Source organism: Varroa destructor, unplaced genomic scaffold (assembly GCF_002443255.2).
Source record: "Varroa destructor unplaced genomic scaffold, Vdes_3.0 BEIS01000006.1, whole genome shotgun sequence".
Taxonomy (NCBI): Eukaryota; Metazoa; Arthropoda; class Arachnida; order Mesostigmata; family Varroidae; genus Varroa; species Varroa destructor.
In genome coordinates, this window is record NW_019211459.1 from 10,175,542 (window position 1) to 10,198,444 (window position 22,903).

Genomic DNA, 22,903 nt, shown 5'->3' on the forward strand with positions numbered 1-22,903 from the left:
ACTGACTGCTGATTCTTGTCTGAAGTTGCATTACAACGCGGATGAGTGAATACGGGAATTTTTTTTTTGCTCCAGCTGGTGTGTAATCATGGATAAAATTTACATCAGGCGTTTCACCGTCTGCTTTAATGGATGGTGTTTGGTTCATGCATTACAATTGAAAAGTATGCAGGTTCAGCTAGTCGGCCTGAAAACTCAACGCGCTTTATTAGTCATATGACGGCATACTCGTCCTCCCTGGCTTGAGCTTTGTTATCACCCATCAACCACCTATAAATTATTTAAACGAGGGTTAGATAAAGCTGAAGTCTCCTGTTCTCTACGATAAGCACTGGGAATTGCCCAACAGCATGACGATATTCCAAAATTATATCCCGTTGTCGTAATATTTCCACACTATCCATTCCATAATGTAGGCAAATGTGAATTGCATGAAAGTGATATAATTGTACATGTAACATGTAGGCGCAGAGTTATATATGACAAATCGGATTTCCCGCGACGTTTTGTACCGGTATTTGGGGGTTCTACAAATTTATACCAGACGTTGAAGTCTCTGCAAGTCTGACAGCTGAAACGGAAATGTCTCTTCGATTTAAGCTAGAAATACCTAAACGTATGTTCACCATAGGTTAGGCCGTATGCTAGAATGGATTAGAAGCATGTATTATATGAGTTGTAGAAAAAACAAGCTGTGCATTCGGTGAGCCGAATAAGAAAGCCGTGTGACTTATTGCGAACCGTGTGCTTGAAGCAATGTGGTGTATATATTTCTCTAGAGTGAAGCACATTTAGAATTTAAAATCTTTTAAGCGTTTTTTTGAATTCCGTCGTTTCAAACTGAATATGTTGCGCTGCAAACATTAATAGCTGAACGAACCGGCCAAATGATCTTAGGAAAAAATAAATGTTCACGCCTTTTATCGCATAGATGCTCAATAAATATTAAGTGTAAGCATAAATTAAAATGAACCAAACGATAAAACTATTAAGCAATTCAAGCGCGACAGAAGCTCTGCTTCAGATAGGTATTTTTTTTGTAAATATGAAGGATTTCAAATAAGTACGTTCGTCTGCTTCCGTTCGTCCTTGAATCCTCCTAGAAACTCACAATCAACTGATATGAATGAACATTCGATGGCTGGCAAATTTCCAGTCCACCAATTCTGTTCGACCGGGCCCTGATGAGGTCATATCCCTCGCGCAGCTGGGGCTCAATGCCGAGCTCCGAAATATGTATTAAAATATTGAAGCAGCTATCGAAAATGCTCGAACACAGAAGAAACTTTAATCGATCGAAAATAAACAAAAATGAAAAAGCCAAAACGGAGAGAAAGAGAGAGAGGGAGTGAGAGCAAGTGTGCGTGCATGAAAGAGGTAAAGAGTGAACGTAAGTGTTTATGTGTGTGTGTGTGTGTGATAGAGAGAGAGAGAGAGAGAGAGAGAGGAGAGGGGGAGAGAGATCCAAAAATTTGTTTCGGAAATTGTGACACTTCAACGAAAATCTTGTAAAGCACTCATTAATTCGAGCTGGTGCTGCTGCTGCAGTGTTTACGAAATGAGTCCTTGAGCCGTAGGAGCCTTAGTTGGACCTCAAAAGCGACTTGAAAATGTTCAATGTTTTTTTTTTACTCAAGCGTCGCTCGCCTGCAGGAAACGGGCTGGAGTGAGAAAAATGAAACAGCAACGGCAGAAAATGCCATTTTTATATGGACCCACCATGACGATTAGAAGTAATGCGTAACTAGTCTTCCCCAGGAAGGTTTCAAGGCCGTACTTCAAAGGCACAAACGAATCTGTGAAAGAGCTTGTCGGATTGTTTTTATTAGAAGATCTAATCAGATAGTTAGCGAACGACAGAAAATATGTTTATCTTTCGTAATTGCTAAAAGACGAGCTAGTGAACGACACGAATGGATTCACATTGAGTTTTAATGAGACCAGTGTATATGGACACTCTCAGTTTGGTGGCAATTCGTAAACACAGCCAGCTGACGCTTGAAAATCGATCAGGACTGATGGCACGTTAAGGAGGCTGTAACAGGTGAACGCGAACTTATAATTACTGTTAACTCTAGGCAAAACAAAGAGAGGTTTTAACTCTGCTTTCTCAAAAGGGTAACCGATCATTAAATAGGCGAATATATGGTTAGGCGGGAACTTGGGTCTAGCCAAATCAAAGAACAACTTGAAGTTATGAAAACACGTTTGCGTGTATAAAACAAAACTATTATACACTAAGATTATCCAAATGTTCGCTCTTGGTAATTTTAACTAAGAGGTTAGAATAATCTTTCAGCTCTAGCCGCCTCAGTGACCATAACAGTCAATCCCTTTTTAAAATAAACAACTTGCCCTTAGAAATCATTAAGTTTTTCGTCGGACTTCTTCGTAGTTATTTAGATTTTTATGAACTTCAATGAGAGAATCGCGAATAGAAAGTAGCAATATAGATTATTTTCATTCAAAGACATACCTTCCTGTTGATTTTATTTTCAGAACCTCACCCGAGATACTGAAATACGAGCAGTGAATGGACGCCCACTCAAGGCGCTTGCCGTGTTTTCGATGGCTTTGCGTCACTTCAGAGACCAAGCTCTACGAGAAGTTCGAGAAGCCGTCCCTGGGCTTGCTTTTGAGGACATCCGTTGGGTGATTACAGTACCTGCTATTTGGAGACAGCCGGCAAAACAATTTATTCGAGCTGCAGCTTATAAAGTACTCATCGTTCTGCTGCTGTGAAAAATTTCATTTTCTTTAGTCGATACAGCCAATTAGGGCCAAATGCATATACATATATATATATATATGAAATCCAGATTTCCAAACTAAATCCATGCTAGCGATAACGGCGGTAGCAATAGCTAGTTACAACGGATGGGGACTGCTGGGCTATGGCTAAACGGGTTTGCTGCGCCAGCCCAATTCGAGTTGTTTGCTGCAATATGAGTAGCTTCGTATGCTATTGTGGCGTATCAAGGCGATCGTCAACAGCCTTGGAAAACAGGGATTCGGGTCGAGACCGGGTTTGATTCTCATCAGGTATTAACCCGGTTTTAATGCCTAGGATCGGTCGTTCCAAGTCTTGAAATACGTACGAAGTATTTATTTACAAGTATCCAGCTATAATTTAGTACTATTATGCCCCTGATGCCCAAGCTGAGCCCAAAACGATACTCATGTAGAACTGTCTCGGATTCACAGCATGCACGTCACAGGGGAACCGACAATTTTTGTTTCCGGAGTGTGAAGTAATGCCAATAGTAGTCCGAAAGCGTTACCCAAATAGTTGTAATAATCTGCGCACATTGAAAACAAAGATCGAATTGATGAAAGAACTTTTTCTTTGTCGTTCCTCTATTCTTCAGGCTGGCATTGGCAGCCCGGAGAATCCGGAGCGTGTCGTGATCGCTCTTGAACCTGAGGTGGCTTCTGTGTATTGCCGTAAGCTGAAAGTGCATCAACTTATGCCCGACGCGCCACCATCGAACAAGATTTTCTTTTTGCGCGACCATGTCCCTGACTTAAACCTTCAGCAAGCCGTTGATGAGCAGCAGGGTACGTCTGTATACATATATACAACATGATCGGACTAATGATGTATACACGTCTGCATGATTGAACATTCCGTGGTTAATATTATATTCACGTTGCATTGCATACGATCGGAATCTTCCCCATAACCTGTCGTAGATTTAGTTTCTCACATATACATATCATGTGTTTGTTGAAACGAGACAAAAACGAATTCTTTTCGAAATAACGAAAGTTATCTCTCATATGGCGATTATTTGAGGAGCGTATTCCGAAAAGAGCGGGACTTTCCGAATGAACTAGTGGGGTTACCAGACGATTCGGATGTCACTCTATTTGAATAAATCAAACAAACTATCTATGACAAGCACTTTGAGAAGGTTTTTTTCACGCTGGATCCTGACAGCTTGGACTCAATTTATCCATCTTGAAACTGCCATATAACAATGCACTCAGTGGGGACAATCTGAAACGACGGTCGTTGAACAAGGTATCTATCTAACCTTACGAATATGATTATTGTGACAAAGCAATCAGCGCGTGACCAGGACCAGACAGGGTTTGATCGAGTGTCTTCCTGACATCATCCGAATTATCATATCATTCGAAAGACTTTTGTATGGATGTAATACAAGGGGAAATGTTCTTGAAACAGAGAAAAATCTTACAGCTTACTACCTACATGAACTGTTCGTAAATATTCTGTGCTAGCAGCCGTTCTCCTCATAATCGTTCCTAACAATGCCATTAACCTTATTACCCATAGCAATAACCTATCAATGCATGGGAAAAGTCCACTGTATTAGCGATATAATAGTTAAACACACATAAAAAAAAAGGGGGGAAAAATACTTGTAGTAATCCATTAACGAACTTTAACATCTACGTTTATTTGTCCAGCTGCGTGCAACTTTGAACGACCTATTACGGATGGCGGAAGCTGCACAAGTTACTAGTAGCGGCTTAGCCTCAGGCAACGATTGGTTTCGACTAACACTGAATTTTGCATGATTTCTAAAACTGCTTTGAAGTTACTCAGTGTGTCTCGTAGTGTTCTGATAAGGGTGCCGGTGCAGTTAGAATTTTTAATGCTCTAGGTATTAAACACCGCCGGAGGCGCGGTAACAACCAGTGGCACGTCATAAAGACGTCATCAGACCCCCTAGCGTCTACAACTGAACCATAAAAAATTCCTTCAGAACCATCAAAAAATAACTCCGCACGAAATTCCATTTTGCGTTTCATTATTTGAGTGTAACATACTTTGGCGGGAGTTTGGCCCTCTATGGCACAAATCAAAAGTAGTCGCTGACGAAATCCTTGTCAAGTTATTCGATACGCTTATGGTGGCGAAAAATCGTGCTTACACATTTCTATGTACATACAGACAGTCGATAAACAACATACATATTCAAGTGGAAAAAAACACAGCTGATAAAAGAGCGTTCTCTCCCGCCAGATGTCATAATGAAATTTGTTTTTTGGCGCGACGCACCTTCGTTAACAAAAAATACTTAGTGAGGCTATTTTATAAAGATAGTAAGATAACAAGACATGTAGATAGGTCTTTAATTAAGTAATATTGTAAACCTAGACTGCATTTGTTGCTTAGTAATATATGTTAATTTATTTATTTTAAAGGAATATAAAGTTGCCTTACTCCATATCGCACGCCAGCCTATCGATATCTTGAAACGAAATCCTAAGTACAAAATCGTCAATCTGCAGTCGCTACGCTTGCATCCAGTGCCAACAAACACCCTTCTTTCCGCTGTATCAATTTTATCTATACGTCGATGCTCTTGTCTGTATAGGTATTTTTGCTCACTTTTAGCTTTATCTGTCCTGCTTTAGCCTATTTTCTATGTTTTCCTTCGCTTGATCTTTCTTTTACTTCTTATTTCTTGGCGCCTATCCGGTCCGTGGCCTGCTTTTCCTATTTCTTCTTGCAGACATCTACTGCGGCTTCGGCGGCCTTGTTGAGGGAACCTATTCAGTGATCTCTGAAGTTCCGGCAACTGTAGCATCAGTTAACACGGTCGCCATCACCTCATCTCTTCTGTCTCCGTTTATGCACGGCAGTATGACACAAATTAGCCACAATCATCAGTACTTATATACAACTCTATATAGCGGTGCCAATGTCTCAACATCGAGCACTCGGAGCCGAGTAGAGCGCTTCGAAGACTGTCTGACGCGAGGTAATCTGCGTTCGATATGGATGGAAAGCAGAATGCTCTTGTGGGTTTAATTGGGTTGGCAAGTTTGCGCGTGTGGCCGATGGCTGAATTGCAGTAACGAACGATTAGGACAGAGCTGTTTATTGCTGTCGTATCTTATTTTTGACATGATGAGATATGATTGAGTAATGGTACCACACCTTGTAATATCAGAAGGCCTTTGCTTTCGGCCCTTTCTTCATTTCGTGAGAAAAACCTAGGACAAAGTCTAGCACAAACTATGGTCATTTTACCGTAGTGTCATAGATCATATACGGCGATCGTTTGGTTCAATTCAAATCGCACGGCGTATCACTTCCACGAGTGTTGCTTACTGATTTGTTTAGCTAATGCAAAATAATGTCTTGTAAGTAGGAATTGATTAAAATCTTGGTCAATTTTATAGCGCACTTACTGTGGGGTAGGTGCAAGAAGGGTATCCGTCCAAGTGCTGATTTGATCTTAAAAAAAATGCCGGATCAACAAGAAGAGCAGAAGACAACAGTGCATGTAATATCATTGATGGCAGTTAGGACGTGTTTCCTAGGATCTAAGATTGAAAGTAACTCTTGCCGGCTGTTTCGGATGATTGCTCATGGAATAATACGCTTACTATATGTTCTTCGAATAACACTTGCTTTAGACAAGAAATACAATTCTTGTATTCCTTCTAAAACGAAAATTGAGGGGAATTTTTGAGAAAGTGTTGGGCGGCGAACGGCTGCCTCGGTTCATTTATCGCTACTATAATCACCATCGAGTTGGCGCATGTCCAACAATCTTAGGCACACGATATATGGTCGTGGACTGTGGAGGCGGTACGGTTGATATAACGGTGCACGAGCTACGTGACGCGCTCGGCACACTCAAGGAGATCCACAAGGCCACTGGTGGACCCCATGGGTCAGTAGGGGTAGACCTCGAATTTGAGCGACTCCTCTGCGATGTCTTCGGAGCCGATTTTATTGGCCAATACAAACTCAAAAGGTATGGTAGGCGTATTTGCTTAAGAACCCACAAGTAGTCAAGCTCTGCAGGACGTTCCTATAGAGAACAACAAGAAATTCATTTTAGTTTCCCTGCGACTAATTCCCGCACTCAGGCAATTTTATACAATATATGTGAACAACATGTTTAGGAATGATTTGCATAAACTCATTCAATGATCTAGGCATTAAATTATCAAGTGTCTGCTTAGTGAATAAAACTTATCAATAATTAAACAATGTATACACCCTTGTCTACGTTTCCTTTGATTAAGGCATCTCTCTGACAACGTTCACTTGTGTCCCTTTGATGTACTCCTACGCACAGATCATCCGGTTGGGTAAACCTTATGGTAGGCTTTGAGGCCCGCAAACGGAGTGTTAGCCCGTATAAAGAGACCCCGCTCAACATCTCTCTGCCGTTTTCGTTTATTGACTATCACAAAAAGGTTAAAGGATCCTCGGTGAGTTCTTCTGTTTTTCCGCGAGTCTTCGCAGCCATATTGATAAACCACTATGCGACATAGTCAGTTCACATTTGTGGTAGCATTCAAAGTGTGTGTGGTAGCATATAAAAGTGTACATTTATATAGCTTTATAGAATGGCAGTTCCCGCCATGCTGTTCGTTATCGCTTTTCCGTTAAAAAAATACAACTACAAATCCTTACTATATTATTCATATCTGTTCTAGGTGGAGAGTGCCATCAAGAAGTTTGGCAGCAAAGAAGTCAAGTGGTCACCCCAGGGAATGCTAAGGTTAGAAGCGCGCCTCATGTTAGCTCTATTCCGGCCAACGTGCGAGGCAATCCGCGAGCATATAGCGGCTGTTCTCGATCACCGCGGACTGAAAAATGTCCGTTATCTTTTCCTTGTTGGTGGGTTCGCGGAGTCGCAGGTTTTGCAAAAGGCGATACGAGACGAATTTCATTCAAAGGTAAGTAAACAAGAGCTATTTAAACTTACTGTTCATATCATAAGCAACTATTGCCAATGATTTTAACTGCGAACAGAGCTACAAAAATATCTATGTGGAGATAACATACTTAGCATAAACTGTTCGCCGTCCAATTGGAAGGACCGGCCTTATGCACGACCTGCTTTTACTCCGTTGGTTCACTGTTGTTTCTTCTTTATAGGTAAAAGTAATTATACCGCAGGGCGTCAGTATGGCGATCCTTCGCGGAGCTGTACTTTTCGGTCTCGACCCGCAAGTGATTCGTCAGCGACGATCTCGGATGACGTACGGAGTCGGCATTCTGAATCGCTTTATACCTGGCGTACATCCGCCATCGAAAAAGATCGTCAAAGATGGCGTAGAATGGTAGATGGATATTTTTCTTGCTATCTAAAAATACCATTACTCATTTATTAACCTTGTCAGTACACTTAGCTGATGACTATCTTTGCCGGTAGGTACTGAATGGCAACACAGGTATATCTTTTATTGTCCTTCATATTTACTGAATTGTATATATTCGGCACACTCTAACTGAAGAGAATATTCATTGAATTCACTCTCTTTCCTGTACGCGGGCGTCCGCAGGTGTGCAGACGTATTCGACAAGTTTGTCTTGGCTGATCAGAGCGTAAATGTCGGCTCCCAAGTTAGGCGTTCTTATACACCTGCGGCGCGTGGTCAAAGCGTGTCAATAATTCACATTTATTGTAGTGATCGGGATGACGTTTGCTTTATTACTGATCCGGGCGTGCAGAAATGTGCGACCCTTGTCCTCGACCTGACCCAGCCACCCCCGCCCAATAGTGGGATGCTGTCAACAACAGGTAACTAGCTAGACGAACGTTTGTGCTCGACCCAAACATCCACAACGATACACATCGTTCAATAGGTTTCTCTATACATGGCGTGTAAGTTTTCAAATATTGAAATGAAATGTCACAATAAACGCCTCGAGATGAAGAAATTCTTTAGAGCGATTGTTTAGCAAGTGTCAACAAACAGTTGAGTCAACTTACAAAATCACCTCAAATTATAGCGTTCGAGAAAAATCATTCGACTTACCATACCATGACTGAAAATCTGACCACGCGCACCAACATAAAACGCGCTGAACATTTCTGTATTAGCCACAAACTTCTACGCATAATTTCGAATAATATTTAACTATGGAGTTTATTATATTAATGTACGTAATCGTACCCGTGTCAACGCACTTTTCAGATCTTTCGACAGAGAATGATATCCCCAGGGAACGTTGTGTAGATGACGGCCGTCGCGAAATCGAAGCTCTAATGACATTTGGAGAGACCGAGATCAAGGTTGGTAACTTTCAGATTTTTCATTTAGTTTTATAGCTTGGTAGCTCTTCCCGAGCCCACTCGATCCCTGCCTACGTCCAACTGTAATATTGTAAATAAGAAAACAACAGTTAAAAAGTTATAGGAGTTTGTAAAACGAGCAAAAGAAGTATGTGCATACACATTTTATGTAATAAACGTGGATATGGTATTGTAGCTTCAATGATCGCGACTGACAGATTTCTTCTACCTATACTAATTTTGTTCGTTCATCTGACAATGCGACCCGTTTCTAATCTATCGACGTCTACGAAATGTGGGCAGATGGCCAATTTACCCTGGGTACGCTAGAATCAAGTTTGATCTACCTGAAATGGTAACGTCGTTGGGGCTTCGGTAGAAGGTTGATTAAAAGTCGAACGAAGAGGCCGATCGAGTTATTGCTGTGTTACGCAATTCCTAGATGCCTTAGTAGACTTTTCGATCGTGGGTAGGAGGACTTGACGCAATGGGCTTGACCAGAAAACTTTGGCCACTGTCTAATTTATCACTTGTCAGCATGGTTACTTCAAGACGATTGCGGTTCTTATCGCTATAAAGATTCCGAGCCTTGTGTCCGATACTGCCGTTAAGCATTGCTTCAGGTAACTTCCTAATCAGTTAAATTATTTTTCAATTTATCCATTGACAGAATCCCTCGCAAATGTACGGCCTCAGTTCGTTCGAATCATGTCATATAATAATTATATATGTATTACATGTTCCAACTTGCGGTAAAAAAAATATATTATAATAAGTGGCGTCTCTGTAGAAGCTAGCAAATAAGATAATATTGTTTAATTTAGTTCTATTGTTCTCTTAATTTTTACGTGCCTTTCTCTCGGTGTCTTCCCCGTAGGTGAGCGCGTTAGACATCGGAAGTGGAGTCTGTGTGAAGGCCGACGTAGATTTCCTCAGCGTATAAGAGCGAAACATAATGATGAATAAAGAATGGCGGTGATTTGCACCTCAACAGTAACTCAACGGTGATTAGATGAGATTGTGCTTAACCTCATAAACGCGCAAAAGGCAACCATCCAAGTCACAAATGAACAATGATGCTGATTAGCCTATAAAAGTTCAGAATTCCGCGGCGTTTGGCAGGCAGTCACTCAGCGGAAAACGTAATTACTGCTTGTACGTTTTCGTAACGTCGTTGCCACTGTCGATCTGTGAACTGTAGTAAACCCCCCGAGAATCGACTCTAAGGGCCGTCGTGTTTGAAAAAAAATTCAAAAGAGGTTGTCTTGCTGCTGAGTTATAGTTGTTCCTGCGGGGAGAGGGAGGCATTCTAGCAATAAAACCGTCGTTTTCTGGTTTGGCCAGATACGGAGCGAAGGTCAGATCGAGATTCGCGATCCGATGCTTCGTATTCCTTATTGGCACGAGATGACCAAAATGCAGGGCAGGACGGGACAGTTGGGAAAGAATTGGAAGCAAATAAGGTTCTGTTGCGAAGGAGGTGCCCGACAAATACAAATGGTACTACTTCTGGGTGTCATCCGTCACCCATTAAATGCGTGTGCCCGCTGGCAAATTGACGGATACGTTATGGTTAAAAAGGAGTTGGGTATTTTTGTTATTTATACTCCAGGGAATAACAACAATAATAAAAGTATATTGGTAACAATATTAAGATAATATTATGCATACTTACGGTCAAAGACACAATAATACTAATTATTAATCGAGCCAGTGATCGCACGGCATCGACAAACAGGCTTGCTTAAGGCCAGCGCTATACAGCCGACACAGTGCAAGTGTCCTATATTACTCCTGTCCTACTTATAGAGATCGTTATGATAAGCCGAAAGAAAATAATAAACGGTGCGTAAACAAAATGTTGTTTTCAATAGAAAATGTGTTCCATATATAATGGCCAGCACGTATTCGAGTGAGTAGAGTAACGTGAACTGAGAACGAATTAGCTGTTTAGAGGCAGACTTAACCACAAATGGACTTCCGGATGAAACTTTTCATTGGAAGTTAAAAACGTTAGTTCCTGGGAAAAAAGATGCAAATCCTTAAGCAATCAGTGTTTCCTGTCGGTCCTGTTCCGTAAGTACGAGCGAATTTATCATCGAAAGTAACATAGAAAGAAATGCTGCATATTTGATTGCTATGAGACCCAAACGTCGATCAGAAGTGGGTTGTATCCTACACCCGAGTGCTTCCTTTATTAGCCCATTCGTATCAGTACCCACCACGCTTGCTAAAGACAAGTTAATGGATTCACGTAGGCAATACGGAATTTATATATAAACTCCGTATTACCTACATGAATATATATGTTTAACGGGTTATAAGGACGCTCAGGGCCGTTTCAATACTTTTGCCTACTACGTATGCTAGCGGGTGCGCATGCTAAACCTTACGGGAAACAGGCATACGTATAGTTGTGGTAATTTTCGTCAAAGAAAACACGGCGGTGCTAGAACTAAAATAATGACGTCTAAATATAGGTCTTAATTAACTATTCGTTTACAGTAGGTTGCGTTCGCAGAATGCTTTATGTTTAAATAGGTACCTCACATAAATGCTTTGAATTCTACTTGCTCGGTATTGCCGTTAACTACTGTTTCAGAAAGCTAGCTTGTTTCAGCATGACGTAAAGTGTGTCTATACCCGGTTTCGAACCTAGACCAGCTTTGTCCCTAAGCCTAGTAGGCAAACATGCAAGCGCTACATCATTGCGAAAGCCAGAACGTCCATATGAGATGGCTGTGGAGGAACTTTATTAGAGACCATGCCAATTTCCAGAATCGCCCTTGATTTCCTGATTCTCCTTTTAAATTAGCCTAATACGATGGGCTATTTTAGGCAAACTCGAATCCGTTAATCGAGGCAGGTACAATTTTCTTGCGACAATGTTTTCACCTTCCTGTTTCCTAAGAACCCTAAGTAACTTTCATATGCAAGCTCTCATGCATGCAACAGCTTTCAAGTTATTGCACTTGACAAGCAGGGCTACTTGAGCGATAGCAGGAAGACGTTTGAAAACGAACACTTTTGACACCGCATGTTGGCTCCACCTATTTATTAAATACGTGCCACTTCAAGACCGGATTTATTTTATGGTCAATTAAGCGATAATCTCAATCGAACAAAAAATAAATCAAATATTACAGCGATAACGTGCTAAGGGAAGACGCCAGACAAACGTAGACTCCTTCAGGCATAAAACATAATTGCAACTGAACAGGCCAAGTTTCGAAATTGTCGCGGGCGTTTTTCCTTTCAGGAACCGTTGCCTATTGCACCCGTTCAACTTGTCTACGTAAGTCGGCGTGACAAAAAAATAGATTCTATAAATCCTATGTGCATGTTCCATATTTGTGGTGAACATCGTCTATCGATACAAATCACATCAAAATGTAAAATTCTTCTTATTATTTCCAGAAAATAACGCAAAAAATTATTTCCATTGTCTACAAAATATCAAACAGTATTTAAATTTGATAAATGTATAGGGATTTAACATTACATTTTTTTAGTACGCTAAATAACGTTCCCGCTTCTAATAAAATGTATTAGAGGAGGAAGCTATACTTAATAATTTGGGGGCAGTAAATACTGGTAAACATGCGTAATTTCTATTATCTACTGTAAAATTTCGATTTTTGGGTGTCTACACATCTACCACAATTGAGTTAAATTTATATAACAGGACCATAGCGCGAACTATTCAAGCGACCTCGGACTCTAAGGACCGACTGCTAATCCTAAGGTGCCGACACTTTGCAAAGGGCAGGCGTTGAAGTTACAGTTAGCTATAAAGTCCTGTTTTTTTTTGGTGAAACTTTATTCTGCTAGACATTATGGATGTAAAACCACACAGCGTTATGTGATACGTACAATCTTGTATGTCTGCAGTCTAGTGTTATATGCGCAACACATTCTAACTTAATTTTTTTTTCGTAATCATATTAAAGGCGCACTTCAGAGAACCAAGTTGAGGCCTTTAGATGCTAAATATAATGGTTTATCATTCAATCGATCGACTTCAGGCAATTACAATGGGATTATACCATCATATAGTCATGAATTCGAATCAGGACGAAGTTACCGGGCTCGTTGCCTTAGAAAATTTAGCAGAGTCACTGGTTCCCGTCGAGGCAGCAACTGACTTTCTGTTCATTAGGAAATATGGAATAGTTAACACAATAAATGGAATCGAATGTAGAGACCAACGGTTGCCAGTTACACTTCGTCAATGAGTAGGTGTTACGTGGCCCTGAAATCATCTGATGCATAGAGTCTAAATCAAGCCGATGAAATGGTGTTTTCTATGCTATAGTTACCAGATTGCAGAGTGCATGTTGACTGAAATTGCCCAAAGCAAGCACGTGCAAATTCATTCTCGACTAGCTTCATAGACTAGCCGATATGCCAGAGCGTCTGCGAAAAAACACGCGTAGGGCTCCACGCTCCGATGAAGAGAAAAAAGATGTTAAGCTTCTAGACGAAAATGATATAGCAATGCTCAAACAATATGGGTCTGGGCAATATGGTCGGCCAATCAAGCGAGTTGAAGCGGACATCCAAACGATTTTACAGAGATTGAAAGAGGTCTTCGGCGTCAAGGAATGCGATACTGGTCTTGCTGCGCCCGCACTCTGGGACCTCGCGTCGGATCAGCAGGTTCTCAAGGAAGAGGAACCTCTATTGGTAGCTCGTTGTATACAAATCATTAAGAATATATCAACTAACGCACAGGCAGCTAATTCGTATGTGATCAAAGTACGCGGTGGAGGGAAATACGTCGTCTCGCTGTCCGATTCGTTGGCTCCAACAGATGTTGAAGAGGGTATGCGTGTTGGGGTTGACGGCCAGCGATATATAATTCACATACCGTTACCAGCAAAAATTGATCCATCTGTAGCTATGATGCAGGTCGAAGACAAGCCTGATGTTACCTACAACGATGTCGGCGGCTGTGTTGAGCAGTTAAAAAAGCTTCGGGAAGTTGTCGAACTTCCTTTGTTGCATCCGGAACGTTTCACGAAACTTGGTATCGACCCGCCGAAGGGTGTCCTCTTGTACGGGCCGCCAGGTACAGGAAAAACCCTGTGCGCTCGTGCTGTAGCCAACCGTACAGATGCGTGTTTCATACGCGTCATTGGATCAGAGTTGGTGAAAAAGTATACGGGCTTAGGTTCACGCATGGTGCGTGAACTGTTCGATATGGCCCGAACGAAGAAATCCTGCATTATTTTCTTCGATGAAATCGACGCGATTGGAGGCGCGCGTTTTGACGATGGCGTTGGCGGTGACCGTGAGGTCCAACGAACGATGCTTGAGTTAATCTGCCAATTAGATGGATTTGATCCACGTGGGAACATCAAAATTCTTATGGCCACTAATCGGCCGGACACGCTCGATCCTGCGCTACTACGTCCAGGTAGACTTGACCGTAAGGTCGAGTTTGGCATGCCAGATCTCGAAGGTCGCACGCAAATTTTCCGTATTCACGCTCATCAGATGAGCACTGAACGAAATGTCCGCTACGCTTTACTTGCACGTTTGTGTCCGAATAGTACGGGCGCGGAAATTCGTTCCGTATGCACCGAAGCTGGCATGTTTGCCATCAGGGCCCGAAGAAAACTTGCCACGGAAAAAGATTTTCTGAAGGCCATTAACAAGGTAATCAATACCTACGCCAAATTTTCCGCGACTCCAAAATACATGATTCATAATTAGTGGACGAGCATGCAGATTCAAAAATACGTTAGCTGTTGTCAGCATGAAGTGTAGGGTCCACATTAGCTAAACTAATGAACAAAAAAATTTATATCTATTTGTGAAGAACCTATGCGTCCTATCTTCAGACAAGCATTGAACTGTTTACCGCTGTCAACCTACCCTCCCTAAGGGGTAAAACTTTCAGAAAGCCTTTGAGACTAAACCATGTCAACAATCATGAATACACAACAAAAGAACTTCCGCAATAATATTAACAAAGATCTTTCTAGGTAAACACCCCGCTCAGATTTTACACTTTTTTCCTTCCTTTCATTTCACGTTAGAGAACATTAGATTGTATTTCTGAGTTCGATGATCGTGTCGGATCCAGTAGCGTACAAGGCCTAATCTGGCTGTCAATCCTCCATACGTCATGTCTCCAATGAAGCTGATCCACGTTTGTTGGGCTTCATAATACCCTTTGCTGTTTGAGCCATGACCTGCAGCGTAAATAGACTGCACATTAGTCAATGGATTGCGTGAAACGCGTACAGCTGCTTTAGCACGAACCGTATCGTCTCGTCATTTTTTCAGTCAGACATTTTATCCATCGTTATTGGATTTTCTCATTATTGCTTAAAGTCGTCACATTACACAACTTATACTTAGTAGTCAATTATATTATGTATATATAAAGACATTGGTTAGTGTTACAGGAGTCCGTATACATTTGACAACACGTGATTACTTCAGAGTAGAATCAATACAAGCGTACCTATTTTAAGTATATCTGAATTTGTCACAACTACTATTGCACACATCATTTCAATCGCAGATAGTCCTTGGTGTACGTTTATTAGTATGAAAGACATGTCGTATGAGCTTTCTTTTTTTGCCGCCATCTTGGTAAGAAATGCGAGATCGATGCCATAACGATACCGTCATCCATTTCCAACCATGAACGCATACAGGAATAAGCGGATCTATGTTGTGTTCTACAAGCTGAAGCAGCGGGCGAAGCAGGATGTGAGTGCACGCTGCTTCAAGTGTGAATTTTAGAGCTCCTCAATCATCTAAACACCTATCGGTATTAGATAGATTTGATGATTCCGATTTGTATGGTGACCCTGGCTTTTTCTAGCGTAAGACACGGCTGGAAACACGATCTACAACGCTGTGATCTTACAGTTTCAGAAGCGGTCTTACTCGCAGATTATTGTGGACCGCGGAGCGTCCTTTTGAAAAATAAGTGCACCATAGTCAAGAGCATTCGATAAGTACTATATAGATCATCTTTATTTCTGCAAATTGCAAAAAAAAAGCCAGTGTATGCTAAATGGGTTAGCTTTCCTCCTTCAGAACTTAACGCCAGAACCTTGACCCTAGAGCCCTAGAACCAAACTTGACGGCGAAAGTAGCCACGATCTTACAATAAATGTACATAGTTAGATTATTTTCTGACCCATGCTTAGCCTACGTGCTTGATAGCTTACAAGCTATGCAGTCTTTTGAACTCGAAATATTACAGAAGCGAAAGGATGTGTCCGTTCAGCGTCGAACAGAAATACATAAGGAATGTACCTGTTTGTCTGCTTAACATCTCAGGGTTATTAGAATTGAATATATCTTCGTATGTTAGCCTTTTTATTAGTATTTCCCTCGTGATATTGTTGAACTTAAGGAATGTACCCTTTCTGATTTCTCATAATCAAAAGTGATCCACCACATTTCCCTCAAGACTCTAACCTTGACGAAACGTACAGCATTGAAAAACGTACAATTGTCATTATGTCACTTATCTTCTCGAAAGGCCAACCGCGCGCATCGTGGTTGTCCGCCAGATCAGCTGTTTCGTCTCGATGCTGCGTCACTGCTGACTTACGACGTTTATTCTGACGACAATGGCAACCGTTGCATTGTTAAAAAGCTATGGATATATGTACAGATTTTTCTCTATTTGATGGAGTCTCCATCAGGTCCTCCACAACTTCGCTACCAAGGAGCGTTAGGTATAATTATACAAACAACACCTGCGTATAGTGATGTAAGGGCGGAGTTACGTTGGTATATCGGTCGTTGTCGTGTGCCATCAAAATCAGTCAGCTACGTCGGGTTTTCATAGTGGCCTAAGGCCATATTGACGCTGCATTATTCAAAAGCATAGTGATATCTTAATAGTGTGGTAGTAGCAATAGATTTCTTGATGAACACCCCGCGCTCAAGGCACCGCGTTCTGGATATGTTTTTACATAATGTTACGCAAGCAACTTTAAACTGTTAATCCGTTCAGAATAGTTACCAAGAATACATTGGTGAGAAAAACGCTTCCCAATCTCCCAAGCTTGGATGACTCGAGCAATTGTTCGATAATATATCTATGGCTGTTGTCCACAAGCGAATGTGTAACATTACGATATAAAAGTGGTAGCTGAAATTGATGAGCTCGCTTATCAAATGATAAAAAATTGAGTCATTTTGAAAATCTTGTGGGATCAATAGGTTTAGGTTCAAGTGCAGACCGATATACATGTAAACCTCTCAAAATCGGTTTGCTAAACCGAAGATAAAAGGGTGGCTAGGCATGCTGTTTAATATTAGGAGAGTACTACGCTAGATAATCGAATAATTAGTAACAAGCACTAATACATGATTCTCCATTAATTATAGGTTGAATGCGGTCGGTCACCTTAAAATTTAGAACCCCAACCACCGCTAAAAAATTTCCCGAGCTGGGTTCTTATAAACAAGGTAACCTAAGTACTTCTGAGGCATATTGTAATATATATAACTTTTAAAGTATTTCCATAAATCGTCGTCCATACTATGTTTGTTTTACAGTATCTAGGAACAGAAGCTTTTTGACAAAGCGAACTAAGATATTACTTTTCTTCATAGAGGCTTTTTAACCATACGATCTGTGATGATGATGATGCTAACGTTAGAGGAGAGGCGATACGGTCGCAGTAATTATAGTGTACTAGGAAACGAACTGCTAGATGAAGAAAATTAAGGCCAGCGTTCGGCCATTGCGGAAATTGAATTAGTAGCGCGCTAAAGTCGCTTCGACGTAACAGCGGCTTTATCGCCAGAGGGAGCCTGTGCTTGTTCTGCGACCGGCCATTCTGTCTGGACGTTCAATCAAATCGTAAATGCACATTCTTTCTACATCAATTGATCGTCACCTACCATAGTTGTGCTTTAAGTAACAAGAAGGGTACTGCCACAAGCCATCGGTTCTTTATGAAGGACGGGTTTTCGTGAGCAGCGAAACTCAATTTTCGACAGTCCTTCAATTTCGTCTTCTGAACAGTTACTAATTTCAAGCTGTTAAGGGCACACAACGTTCTTATTACCTGGTTCTACCAATTACACTAAAAAAGTTAACGAAAATTATAGCTTTTACTGCAAGTTTCTTTAAAATAATTATTTTTTTTCGCATTTTTCATACATAGACCAAATGCAGTATAAGTGAAGGCTCGTAATAGGTTGCTCAACTTACTGCAAAACCTTTGCTGTATTTCCGCTAAGTTGTGCATGAACGCTGTTTAATGGCGCTTGTGTAGCATTAGTCTTACTTTTATTATAGGCGAAATCATAGATAGGCGTGGGCATCGAAAACGCTTTACCCGCTAAATTGGAAGTTACTGACGTTTGCACAACTTATGTATCGATAGATCGTACCTCCTTACGAGTCATGGCGTAGTGCATCTGCTACTAGCCTGCGATAGCAGCTCGAAAGTCAAACGTAAAAAAAAATGGAAATTTAGAAGCCTGTGCACACTTTTTTCCATCGTAAGGAGCGTGGAGTCACTTCCATTGCCAAAAAGGCCATCTACCGTTTAGAGCTGCCAAATAAACAGGAGAACACAAGAAAACTCCAACGACAAGTGGGCAGCTCTGCCGATTCTTTATCGCTGGTGTTAACGCTAAATTGAGCGCTCTCGGAAACACTGTGTGTTTGTGGCCACAAGCGGGATATCGACTTCGCCGATAAAACTACGCTCTGATCGACCGACCTTTGCTACCTACTGAGCTCTGGCTTTTACGAAGCATGAGGTATTTATTCGAGGTTGCTTTTTAAAAGGTATAGTACGAACTGGCGAAGCGTTCACGCTCAGGCCAACTCTTTAGTAAAATATCGCTTGCTTAATATTAATAGGTCGGGAGGCTTCCTTGGATTTGACAGGCCAAACGGATACAGTCTTGAAACAGTAGCTCCGGCCGTTCGGTGTCCAGCGTTGTAGACAGGGCAACTGTTAAGGTTGACGTTCGCTTCGTAAAATTACTAGTAACACCTGCGAGCACTCTGCTTGCCGGTGTCCCTTGCATAAGGCAAGCATTCAAACAGCATCAACAGATAATCTGTACGCAAATAGGTTCACTGTTATTTTTTTCGGCAGCGACAAACGTTTGGTCAGGAATGAAGTGCCGACTAAAATTTCAGCCCAATCAGAAGTCAATCACTAATAATTTCGACAACACGGCATCGAGCTAGGAGTGGGCCAAGCTCAGGAAATACGGGTATTTCTGGGTCACACACCTGCATTGCCTTCTTGCCTTTAGAAGCATTTGCCTTCTTAACACTAACCTATTAGGCGGACTTTATCGCTGATTTGTCACAGGTATAACGGACCAGCTAGCGCACTTTCCACGGCGATGAGTTTTATTGAACGTAGAACTTTTGCAACGTTGTCAGAAAGTTCGCATCTTCCATGTCCTATAAATTGCCCCTATCGGTTTTATGAATGACACATCTGTTTCTATCGTGTTCTCATGTGAGATCACTTCGAACAGAGACGGTAAAGACGTGACAGACTTTGTGAGCTGGCGCAAATAGAAGAAATATGTCAACCGGCTTAACCTGGCCCATTATGACATAATTGCCACAAAAGGTCATTGTATAATAAATGCATCGTTTAATAAATGCTTTCTCACAAATCTTTGCTTTGTGGCCTGAAATGCTAAAGGCCTCTTCGTTATTAGCTGCGCTCTAAATTGACTTAAACTACGTTTGGATTTTAGGCCGGGCTTAACGAGTTCATATAAACGCTGTTGGAGCAGCGAACATCCAGTTTTAGAAGAAGTCAGGCCCACAGAAGATTAACAGTGCTCTCGTGTGTAGCTTATAGAAGCTGTTTGGGATGCAGAAAAATTCAAGATGTAAATGAGTCGAGCCGACGCAGCCGTTAAAGTACGTCTGATAAATTCAGCTTAGTTTTAGTAAGGGTTGACAAGCAGCTAAACAAAGTGACGACCGTTATATATAGTTATAGTGAAAAATCAGCTAAACTTTCCAGCTTGGGTTCATAAACAAAATACTTTGAGATGATAAGTGTCGATTCAATAGACAATTGGGTCGCTATTTCGACACTCTAACGGTTGCAACTGATTGCCTTTCTAGTAAATCTGAAGGGTTACCGTCATCAGGCCATGCGAGATGAGTCTGAAAGTGTGGCAAATTTTAATAAAATAACTTATATAATATAATAGATAAAATACCCTGTCGCCATATTAGACAAATAGATATTTTTATCAATAGTCCTGAAGGATTCCGTAGAGCTAATTTTCAACACAAATATTAGCTCTATGGAATCATAAAAATTATATATGAAGACGCGGGCTGAACTATCCGGAAGCGGTCAAACTTAAATAAACACAAACTTGCATTTTACGTTCAGTTAACTAGCATCGAACATAAAAGCCACATACCTATGGATGTCTTAAGTTTTTTCACAAAGGAGAAGTAACTATGATCGCATAGTTTCAATATTATATCACTGTATTAATTTAGTCAATTCAGCTGTGGATTCCTATTTTAACTTACGCTACGAGTTGATCCGCATCTTCGGTTTTTACTTCGTTTGCCGTATTTGATATTTCATTACTTCGCCACGACTGCCTTCATTAACGAAGATACTAAGATCGATGTCAGTTTTAATCTCACTTCATCTGGCTAATCCCGCCTCTTCCCTAAAGCATAATTGTCTCCAATTCGAAGCCGTCCTTTTATCCAACAATCCGAGCCCGTCGCCCGCCAGGTTTACAAAACGGGCCGGGCACAAAGCGATACCAACGTCCCACGTCCGTGCCGACCTCCAGAGGACAATCTGCATGTCACTATTTTTTGCATATGTGTGAGGTTTGTTGAGTCTTAGCTTGCTGTAAACTTTCTAATTTATGGGCTCGCCATCTTTAACGTACATTTATTTATATATTATTATTATTATTAGCACATTTGAACTAGCGGGTTCTGACTTTTCAGCCAGAGGGCCCACCATGCAAGCCGCCGCGTCAACACTAATATCAAAAATGGTAAGTCACAGTATACAACTTTGACCGGCCGAAAACCGTGCGATTTGCTCTGTCACCTTACAGGCCATTTCTGGCCTGTAGTTAGGTGCTATTCAAGTGCACGCACGTGGCTCGTATCGATTAGAACAACTCTGCCGCTTCTAGCTTTCTCACTAAACGGACCTGAGCCGCCAGACTCGTTGTCAGAGTATTATACTAGGAGTAGCAATAAACCTAGTCCTGTTCAAGGCTAAACCCAAACAGTTTCCGTTCGTTGTAGTCAGCGGAATCAAGGTTTCTTAGTACTATAGGGTTATCTTAATTCACCATCTCAAAATCCGATGGATACAAGAAAGATAGCGTCATGCCGTCATAATTCTTTGCGTCAATTGCGAGAAAGTGCGAATTTTCGAGTAGTAGTTTTGACCAGAGCAGAAGGCGAAGATCATCGAAACAGATGATTTCATTAGTGAAACTAGTGCTTCCAAAGATGAAGTACATCGTCGATAGACTCTGTAAGATACTTAGCTCGTTAACGTCTGTGTCCGTGTCACTCAGATCAATAGCGGTTAATGGTTATTTGGAGATAATCTATAATTACAATTGAACTGCTCTCTGAAAACGGATCCGAGTTCGGCTTTGAAATATATAATGTATATCTCGTTTTCACTATTCTTGCTCCAGGTAATATGCTACTTTTTTGAAACAGCGTAACAACTCATGGTAAAAACATAGCACATTCAGTGACGAACCTCATATCCACGAGCTATTGTAGCGCAGTTTCGCCAGTCAAGACCCATAAACCTGGTATCGTTTCAGTTACGAGCAAAGGCTAAGCAGACACTGCCTACGTTACTTGGAATTCATTGTACTCCTTGAGAACTTCTACTTCGACTCGAGAGGCCAATGGGTTTCTCTGAGCTTCTCATCTCTCTCCTATTTTTCAACCTATGTAACCTGTTCTGAAGTGGAAACTTTCTAGATTAGCATTTTCGACGGCCTTAACTGACTTATGTTTAATGCGCAGAATACAAAAATCTGAATTAGTGGAATGAAGTTCACACGATCGGTTACTTAGCGCAGTGATTTGACCTCAAAAACATATGAAGTTGGGTAAAAAAACGTTGCGACCACGAAAATATCGAAATGGAGAGGAAATTATCAACATTTATCCTCTTCTGGAGACTTCTTCTATACAGTGTAACGTGACATCATATTGAGAACTGAGGTTTAATTATAATATATTATAATAATTAATGCATGATTACAATGGCTACCTAAAAGCTAACATTTAATAAAGCCAAAAGTTTATTGCAAAAAAAAAGTTTCAATTTTTAAAAGCCAATCAAATATACTTCTACTTAATCATAGTCTTATGATTATAGCCATCTATAGTATGCACGTTTTTCCTGTTATGCCTGTTCTTTTTTTTTTTTATTTATACACATACAACGTGCCTGTTGACAGAATTAATTCACGCTGCAATATTTTTCCATCGTTCGTTTGATTTCGCTATTGTTATAGAATTGATGAAACCTGTTTCAATAGCGGCCTCTGTAGGAAGCAATACAAATACCGCTTTTTAGTGCTCAGTGAATTTAGCCTCTGATGGCTTTATTTGACATTGCCTTCAAGATGCCCCTAGCGTAAAAAAAACTAACAAGCTTTCTTATGAAGACGATTCAGACACAACTACGAAGTTGATAAAAATGAAATTGGACACGATTTGTTCAAACTTCGTAGCCGGTACACGTCAACCGCACAAAAGTAGAATGACTGTTCTGTAGTCATAGGCCAGTGTTCCCTGTGTCTGCATGAACAGAACTATCACCACGCCACGCGTTGATTAGATCACAAACATACATGGTGTCCTGCCTTTCTACCTATCTTTTGCT

The 22,903-nt window shown here is 41.0% G+C and overlaps 1 protein-coding gene, 1 long non-coding RNA gene and 1 pseudogene across 17 annotated transcripts in view; all 3 read left to right on the forward strand.

The window, feature by feature from the left end:
• The window catches only part of LOC111252621 (heat shock 70 kDa protein 12A-like), a 72,366-nt gene extending 61,490 nt beyond the window's left edge, over window positions 1–10,876 (forward strand). For 13 of the 15 annotated variants that reach the window (XM_022810822.2, XM_086992157.1, XM_086992158.1 and 10 more), the window contains 10 exons: window positions 2,500–2,718; window positions 3,369–3,558; window positions 5,487–5,735; window positions 6,539–6,740; window positions 7,068–7,203; window positions 7,432–7,674; window positions 7,877–8,061; window positions 8,284–8,522; window positions 8,920–9,017; window positions 9,895–10,876. In XM_022810822.2, the coding sequence (XP_022666557.2) occupies window positions 2,500–2,718; window positions 3,369–3,558; window positions 5,487–5,735; window positions 6,539–6,740; window positions 7,068–7,203; window positions 7,432–7,674; window positions 7,877–8,061; window positions 8,284–8,522; window positions 8,920–9,017; window positions 9,895–9,960 (1,827 nt within the window). In that variant the 3' untranslated portion in view covers window positions 9,961–10,876. Of the gene's footprint in view, window positions 1–2,499; window positions 2,719–3,368; window positions 3,559–5,486; window positions 5,736–6,538; window positions 6,741–7,067; window positions 7,204–7,431; window positions 7,675–7,876; window positions 8,062–8,283; window positions 8,523–8,919; window positions 9,018–9,320; window positions 9,820–9,894 lie in introns of those variants that run through there. The other 2 variants (XM_086992155.1, XM_086992156.1) reach the window with 2 other exon arrangements.
• A 2,153-nt stretch (window positions 10,877–13,029) lies between these two features.
• On the forward strand, window positions 13,030–14,907 carry LOC111253229 (26S proteasome regulatory subunit 7 pseudogene; annotated as a pseudogene).
• A 3,228-nt stretch (window positions 14,908–18,135) lies between these two features.
• On the forward strand, window positions 18,136–22,292 carry LOC147754836 (uncharacterized). Of its 2 annotated transcripts, XR_015330523.1 has the most exons (4): window positions 18,136–18,773; window positions 19,740–20,856; window positions 20,980–21,029; window positions 21,693–22,292. It is a non-coding gene; the product is annotated as an uncharacterized LOC147754836 (long non-coding RNA). The 2 variants fall into 2 exon arrangements; XR_015330522.1 differs by having other exon boundaries at window positions 19,740–21,029.
• The last annotated feature ends 611 nt before the right edge of the window (window positions 22,293–22,903 follow it).